The sequence below is a fragment of the Adiantum capillus-veneris genome, chromosome 5 (assembly GCF_014529385.1).
Source record: "Adiantum capillus-veneris isolate H3 chromosome 5, ASM1452938v2, whole genome shotgun sequence".
NCBI lineage: Eukaryota > Viridiplantae > Streptophyta > Polypodiopsida > Polypodiales > Pteridaceae > Adiantum > Adiantum capillus-veneris.
Genome location: NC_140935.1, coordinates 126,932,098 through 126,940,805, shown reverse-complemented (window position 1 = coordinate 126,940,805; position 8,708 = coordinate 126,932,098). Strand labels below are relative to the sequence as shown.

The window sequence follows — 8,708 nt, the reverse complement described above, 5'->3', positions numbered from 1 at the left end:
TGGTGCAGGACCAAATCAGGAAGGCCAAATGATGTAGACATATTCCTAAAGAGTAGACCAATTAACCCATAATAAAACTACACTGCTAGATCATAGAATTCAATCCTTGAGGTAGATCCACCACAGACAAAATTGCATGGGCTAATGGGAAGCACAACGATCCATTTCTACATAGGACCTTTGCAAGTCTGCAAACACACGGTGCCATACAATACACTACCAACAGTACACAACATGCAATTTCCAATAATGAGATAAAATACAAATTTGCATTGCAGTGAACAGTGAATGTACAAAGTCTTTTGTTTTGTACGTGAAGCAAACCTGTAAGAACACTATCAAGTTTTAGTTGTGGGTGAAGTTGTTAAAAATATACATATGATTGATTGCAACTGCTAAGAAGATGCAAAATCTCCATTGTACAACAAATGCAAAAGAGAAAAGAGAACCGGGAAATTTGAAGAACGCAGCAAAATTTCCAATGGATTATGCCTTAGTAAGGGCATGACAGAGATCAACTGCCCTTCTTCTTGGATACTGGGTCGAGCAACCACCGCGCTATATAACCTGTTCCTTTGCAATCTTTGCAAGGTACCGTACCCTGCTAAACAGGAGCTATACATAAGAGACTCATCTTAGCATGAACTTTAGCACTCAAAACGATTGATTGTAAATACCTTGCCAAGGCAGATAAGGCACGTGGTATTCCTTGAAGGAACTTCACAAAGCAAGTTGTCTCCAAGTATAAAAAAGCCTGTGCCTTTGCACCATTGACAATCAGCAATTCCTTCTGCCTTGCATGAGAGACATTGTACTGGGCGAGGTTGCTGGCATATAAGCACAAGATAACATGGTGTTAAACAAATGAATCTTGTTTTCAGCCATAATCCTTCACAAAAAATCTCAATTACTGACCCAATCAAAGTTAGCTGATGTGACATCAAAATTCTGACACCTATGTGCAATATGTTGTGCATAATCACTTGGTAATCATTCAAAACAGGGTGTCTGGATGCATATTTGTGCGAGGACTAGTGCACTTCTCCAAAAGTTGTTAAAAGACAATTTCTTATTGCATGATGGAAAGATAACGAGCATATTGAACTGCAAAATTCCAAACAACAATTGTTTGAAAGGCGGCCATTCACTCACCTCTCAAGTCGGTAATAAAATAGAAATCAAAGCCGAGTGCAGCTAAGTGAAAACTATACTCGCAAGATGAGTTTGACAATATAGTAGAGCAGCAAGTCAAAAAAGTCATGAAGGCTTCGAACAGTTGTCAAAAGAAAAGTTGTGCAGCAGATTATCTCGGCTACTTAGGTCGGAAATCTACATTCGAGGCAGTCAGCAGATCCAAGAAGCGTGTACACTTTGCCGATGACCCTAGTTTGTCTTCACCTGCGGATAGCTCGGAGAGTTCCTCTTCTTCCGACTCCAGCGAGGAGGAAGAGAAGCACCGGAAGCAGAGAAAGACTCAAAAGAGCAAGAAGAACAAACGAGCCAGAAGTCCCATAAGAGATCTCGAAAGCATCAAAAACATTCCGACAGTCCTGACGAGGATACTTTGTTTTTTTGTTTTGTTTTAGGAGTTGAGGACGGGTACCCTTTGTAGTCTCCCCAAAACAAAACAAAAAAAGATATATACAAAGGGAAAGCGTCGATTGCACCCATACTCCTAGGGAGGACGCTTTTGTCACTAGTTTCCCTTGGAGAGGCCAAGCTTATCTACTCTCTTAGAGCAGAGCCATTGAGAGACCCACATCACTAAAATGTTATGGGCGTGACAACGACTAAGTATCTCGGATCAAAGGCCCAGGTACTGTTGGACTTGCTTCGGCGAACTTCCCTTCGGAGTTTCCTCCGCCAGGTAGCTTATCGCTCACCATGCTAAACTGCCCTTGAAACCCGACGGTTTTCCCGAAGGAAATGCCATACTCGCTTGGAAGGGAGTCCTGGCTCACAAGGAAAGGAAAGTGAAAGGTAAGCTGGCACGATGGTATTTGGTCAAGTTCAGGAAGCTCTTGGTGCCGAGTGGATATACTAGAGCTTTACCTTGAGGCTTTTGGTTCACCGACTATTCCAAGAGTTACCTATGAATCGGCAGGTTAAATCTGGTGCGGAGCGGACTGCACAAGAGGGGAGTTACTCCACTCCTTTGTCACATGTTACCTCGATGGGAACGAAGTCACTGATTTCTTTTGAGATTTCAGAATATTGACAGGCTATCAGTACTCTCTACCAAATGACTTTACGTAAAGAAGTACTTTGGAATGGGAGCTCCTAAAATGAATCTGTTACATGTACTCTCTCATGTGTGTATTGTTTGAATACGTGTCTGAAAGATGAAATGACTGCAGCATTTAATCTTAGTCACCTAAGCGGTGAAGTGAATGTGATAGTAACAAGATTTAGTAGATCAAAACATCAATGAAAAGATCAGCGCAGCCTGGATGCGATTACTAAATAGGTTACAATAATCATGATTGTCATCTAAGATCTCGATGGGGATAGTGATGTGAATGTGATACGAATATTCTAATCTCTGATCTCGACAAGGATAGTGATGTGAATGTGAATGTGAATATTTAGTGACTGTCGTCTTCGTCCAAGCGCTGGATATGTGTGGTCTGTGTGGTCTACTACGTCGGTACCTCGGTGTCTACTGAACTAGATTTTGTCCTAGGCTTGTTTTGCGGGCGTAATCAAGGGCGATTACAATTCTTTCAAGAGGGGGGTATGTGTCACAAATTGGTGACATGTCATGCTTGACAATGTGAGGCCGCAAAGGACACACCCCGGCTGGCAGCAAAACCCGCAGAAATGCTGACGTGGCATGCCGTACGACCTCCCGGAAAATGCGGCACGTTTTACGGAAAAGCGGGTTGATGTGGCTGTGCGTACGGCAGGCTGTACGGAAGCTTTTCTTTTTTGATTGATTTCTACGCAAGCTTTGGGAGAAGCTTTAGGATAAGATGCTTTATTTTAAAGAAGCTTTTGATTTTGAAGCTTTTGGGGCTCTGCTTTTAGCATCCCTTGTAACCTTTATAATCAACCGAAGGGGGCTCCCTCTGCAGAGCATCTGGATGCAAAGTCTAAGAGCGAGCACCCGCGGGAGTTGTACTTTGCTCGAAGATTAATATAAAAAGAAATGCCGAAAGGGGCGCCAGTCTTTGGGGCCAATACCTCTTGGCACGGAACTCCGTCGGGCCGTGTCAAATCATTTGTGAACTGTGAACTGTTTTGAAGTGAATCTCTGCTGTATCGCGGTAGAATCTTGACTTGAGTGTCCAAGTTTGTTACAGTGGTATCAAAGCGCCGCCGATTTTTCTTCTACCGAGAAATCCGATCCTTTTCTCGCGACACTTATGGATTCAAACAGAGATCAGTCGACTTCCTCTACATCTCGGAATGCGGGAAGAGATCACGAAGAACATTCTCACCAGGAGTACGGCCCGGCTCGGCCTACTTAGGCGGAGATTGAAGAGATGGAGCGTCGACAATTGGTTGACGATGCGACAAAGATGATGATCAATCTTGCGAAGGACCCGAAATTTGCCAATTTTTTTACTCAAACATCCTTCCGACGAAGCGCACTCTCAGTGGCGTAAGGCCACAGACCCACCCCTCAAACCGGCACTCAAGAATGTTTACAGAGCAAGAATTAGAAGAGGTGGTTGATACACGGATTACCCAGCTTTTTGACGCAACCAACAAAGCCAAAAAGCACGACAAAAAGCAAAAGAAAGGAACTGACTTCCCGGGTGGGTTATTTGGGTCGTCAATCTACTTTTGCCTCGGCACGAAAGCAGAAGAAGCATGTGCAATTTGAAGGATTATCCAGTTCTTCTTCTTCTTCTAACAGTTCTTCTAGCTCTTCTGACTCGAGCGAAGAAGACAGGAAAGGGAAAAAGCGAAGCGAAAAGCAAAGGGCAAGAAAAAGGCAAAGAAGCCTAAGTTTCGCCTAGTTTCTGATAGTTCTACAGAGGACTCGTCTTCAGATAGTTCGGACTCCAATGATCACAAATTTTATGCAAAGAAGAAGAATTTCTATAAAGCCAACCAGTATGACTTTCTGGAGGATAAAACCAAGAAAGTTCGAGAATTTAAAGAAGGTGGACAGTCAATTAAATTTGACACTTTTTCTGGATTCCGAGATGCCTCGAGGGCTTTAGCCTTCATACAGCACTTTGATATAGCTTTCTCGGGAGGACATTACTCAGAGCACTCAAAGATTCGGAGGGCTATCTCTTACTTCAAGGGAAATGCTCGAGCATGCTGGTCCACTCTTCTATTGAACAAGAAAGCGCCAGTTAAATGGCTGAAATTTAAAAGGATTTTTATTTCTTCTTGATTTACTCGGGAGTACAAACACGACATACGAACTGCTTGGAACCATCTCCAAATGACCCAGAAAGATACCTTGGACGCATATTGCGAGAGATTTTGGAGCTCTTTTCTACCTGCTTCTTCATTTAAGAAGATCTCGTTTAAAGAACAGATTGAGCAGTTAACCTTGGGACTTCCTACGTAGTCCGAGATCACTGCTTAGAGCAAAAGTCAGATTCTATTTCAGAACTGATGAGTCATGCGAATCGGGGCTTTACCACACACTCAGGCAGTTTGACTTACCCCACAGATGAGATCATGACACAGAAAACAGAACAGACTTCTAAAAATGAAAGTAGAAAGAAGAAGAGCCCCCAAGATCAGAAAGATAAGGATGCACGACCCTGGCTCACTCCTCGGGAGAGAGCCAACTACATCAAAGAGGGGAAGTGTTTTGGATGCGGGGTACAAGGAAACATCTCCGCGAAGTGCCCTAAAAAGGCATAGAAAGAACAAGATGAAGAAAGGCCAGAGAGTTCAAAAGCAGCCAGGAACGTGGACGGAAAGGCAAGATGAAAGCAGGACTGGTTCCAGATTGCATGGGTACTGACCCAAGCACGATTGATGAGAGTACAGAACTTTGTCGAGCTTGGGGCAAAGCGAAAGATCAAAAAGCCCTGATTTTCCTTGATGGAGGAGCCAAGGCCAACTTCATTTCACCTGAATTGGCGGCGCGGCTCGAGATTACAACGGATCAAATGGGACCACAAGCAAAGGCAGTTCTAGCGGCACCCGGCAAGGACGTAGCCATTACACCTTTCATTGGCAAACTTCGGTTGCATTGTCAGGGGTATTCGGGGCACGAGGATTTCTACATAATGCCCTTGGAAGGTTGTGATGTCCTCCTAGGAATTCCCTGGTACCATAAGAACAACGCAATGGTCGACTATCGGGCGAGAAAAGCGACTTTGACTACAGAAAAGGGCCGAACCATTGTACTTGATGTGAAACTTAAGGGCGAGTCTGTCCCTATTGTATTGGCTTCGGCCCTTTCCAAATTAATGAAATCCAGTCTGTTTCTTTACTCGATCTTTTTGAAAGAGTTGAATGATGATCATAGGACAAATATGTTTGATCTAGAAAAAGAATGCCAAGATTTTCTCCACACTCATGCCGATTGCTTTTCTAGCGCTTGTCAGGCGAGTTGCCACCAACTCGTCCTGAGGATCATACCATTGATCTGATAACTGGAAGCACACCACCGAACCGGCCACCTTACCGTGTGAGCCAAGCCAAGAATGAAGAGATTATGAACCAAGTGAAAGACCTCTTGCAAAAGGGTCTTATCTAGCCGAGTACTTCACCTTACTGCTCTCCGGTGTTGTTGGTTTTGAAGAAAGACGGATCCTCTTGTTTCAGCAAGATCAATTTGAAGAGCAGATATCATCAAATCCGAATCGCGTCGGGAGATGTCTACAAGACAGCTTTTCAAACAACCTTCGGTTTAATCGAGCTTTTGGTGATGCCTTTTGGGCTTACCAATGCTCCAGCGACCTTTAATCGAATGATGGACAGGATTTTCAAAGAGTAGAGATCTTTTGTGGACACTTTCTTTGATGACATTATTGTCTTCTCCAAGGATGAGGCAGATCATAGAGCACATCTGCTACAAGTCTTTCAAGCATTACGAGATCACAAGTTGGTGATTAATGCAAAGCAAAGTGAATTTTTCCTACCAGAGATACACTTTTTGGGACACATCGTCTAAGCAGCAGGAGCGCAAATGGACCGAGCCAAGATAGAGACTATCCGTGATTGGCCCAATTTGACGAATGTCCATGAAGTTAGAAGCTTCTTGGGCTTATGTTCTTACTATGGGCAGTTCATTAGAAAGTTTGTGGAGGTTGCTTCCCCTTTGCATATCTTGACACAAAAAGGAGTCTCTTTCTCGTGGGGACCCACAGAGGTGACTACCTTTCAGACATTGAAAGAGAAATTGACTACAGGACCAGTTTTGACTTTGCCGGATTTGCAGAAGTCATTGGAAGTATATTGTGACACTTGTGGTCATAGTCTGGGTGCAATCTTAATGCAAGAAGGCCATGTCATTGCCTACGAGAGCCGATTGTTCTCAAGGCCGGAATTGACGGCACAGATATATGAGAGAGCTTTTGGCAGCTATCCATGCTCTTGCTCAGTGGCGACATTACCTACTCGGAGCCAATTTTACGATCTTCACAAATCACCAGAGTTTACGCTACTTCTTGTCACAGAAGCAGCTATCGGAAAAGCAGATGCGGTGGGCAAACATCTTGTCACAGTTTCGCTTCCAGATTGTCCATGTGCAGGGACAGAAGAACTTGGCGGCGGATGCTTTGTCCCGGAAGCCGTTGGTTCTGGCTATTTCCGCAATACATCATAGGAGCTTCAAAAAAATTTGCAGATATTTTCACTCAGATACGGAATGGGGAGGTAGTAGTGGGATATTCCATTCGGGATGGCTACTCGATGAAGAAAACGATGTTGTGCCTTATACAACCATTGAGGGAAAAGGTTTTAACCGAATACCGTTGTCCACCATTTACGGGTCACCGCAGCATTGCTACCACCTTGAAAGGTGTGGAGAGATACTTCTTTTGGCCGAGACTCAAGAAGGACGTGGACGATTTTGTACGCAGTTGCTTGGTATGCCAGAAGGTCAAGTTTGACAGGCATAAAGCACAGGGATTGTTACACCCTTTACTCATACCCACCCGCCCTTGGGAAAGTATTGCAATGGATTTCATTTTTGATCGCAGAGTGGTCACTAACAAATTTAGCAAGCAAGCTCATTTCATTCCAGTGAAGAAACCAGTCAAGCCGGGTCACTTAGCGAGACTGTTTGTGGCCCAGATCTTCACATTACATGGCATGCCTGAGACAATTGTCTCCGACAGAGACCCCAAATTCACGAGTTTGTTTTGGAAGGCGAGTGGGAGAACATTGGCACGCGGTTGCAGTTCTCGTCATCTTTCCACCCGCAAACAGATGGGCAATCGGAGATTGCAAATTCAGTCGTACTGAATTTATTGAAGTCTTACATCTCGGATCAAAAGACTCAATGGGAAAAGTATTTGCCCTTGGTGGAATTTGCCTACAATAATACGATACACTCTTCGACGAGGAAGGCACCATTTGAGATTATTGAAGGTGCTACGAAGGTTCCACCCTTCCTAAGCACGAAAGATAAGATTTTTGAAGCCGACAAGTACACTCGGACATGGCTCTTGCCAAGGTCCGGGAGGCTTTGCAGAAATCTCAAGAAAGACACAAAAAGGCAGCGGATTGACATCGTTGCGATTTGAAATTAAAGGAGAACGATGGGTGCTCTTACGTTTTGAGAAGGCACGCCTGAGAAAGAAAAAGAGAAAGGAGCAGTTTTCCCCAAAGCTTAGCATGAGATACTATGGACCTTTCCAGATTTCCCAAAAGATAAATGATGTCTCCTTTAGACTGAAGTTGCCCGATACTTGGAGGATTCACAATGCTTTTCATGTGAGTCTCCTGAAGCCTTTTAAAGGCGATGTGCCCGATGATTGGGAGCCAGATGAGCAACCCGAAGTGGAGGAAAACAAGGAGATTCTCATTCCAGAACAGATTTTGGCACATAAAGATAGAAAGGTAAAAGGTAAAATGATAAGGCGGTTCTTGGTTAAATTCAAGAACTATCCCGCATTAGATGCGAAGTGGATGGAGCAGGAGTACCTGGCAGATACTCCTCAGATTGTGAACCTTTACCTTGAAGCATTTGGTTTAGCATAGTCTATTCCAAATAGAACCCCGAACTCAGCTTGGGCAGAATTTGGTGCAGTGGGTATGCACAAGAGGGGAGTCGCTCCACTCCTTTGTCAACAGATTGCCTCGATTTTTGATACTAGAGTCACTGATGTCTCTTTTGAGTTTCACGGATGCTGTGGGCTGACAGTATTCTGCTGTATGACTTTATGAACTCGAATTCCCGATAATATGATACTGATTTTTTCTTGACTTGTCTAAGTGCAGGAACTCATAGATGAAATGACTGCAGCACTTCGGTCTGAAAGATCTCGATAGAAATGATTACAATAAGGATTAGTTAATCGCGCATCTATGAGCTCCCGAGTGGATCTGGATGCGATTGCTAAATACATTGCCAATTAATCATGATCTGAGATCTGAATGAATTTTTGAATGTGGTTTGTCATGTGATGTCTTGTGATGCCAAGTGATGTCCTGTGATGTGATTGTCGATTGGCACATGTGCTAGATGTGTGTTCCTAGTGCGTCGGTACTAACAGTCAGTGTCTGCTAAGACAGTTTATGGCCTCTTTCTGTTTTACAAGCATAATCGAGGGCGATTACAA

At 43.9% G+C, this 8,708-nt stretch overlaps 1 protein-coding gene across 2 annotated transcripts in view; it reads right to left on the bottom strand.

Moving 5' to 3' along the window:
* Positions 1–250: 250 nt before the first annotated feature.
* Positions 251–8,708, bottom strand: part of LOC147458079 (DnaJ/Hsp40 cysteine-rich domain superfamily protein) — a 45,204-nt gene continuing 36,746 nt past the window's right edge. The window contains exons 2-4 of one of the 2 annotated variants that reach the window (XR_015188190.1): positions 678–827; positions 450–601; positions 251–324 (exon numbers count right to left, since the gene is read on the bottom strand). Coding sequence is in view for 1 of the 2 variants with exons in the window: in XM_086512828.1 (XP_086368954.1) it covers positions 515–601; positions 678–827 (237 nt within the window). In the remaining variant the exon portion in view is untranslated. Of the gene's footprint in view, positions 602–677; positions 828–8,708 lie in introns of both variants that reach the window. The other variant, XM_086512828.1, reaches the window with a different exon arrangement.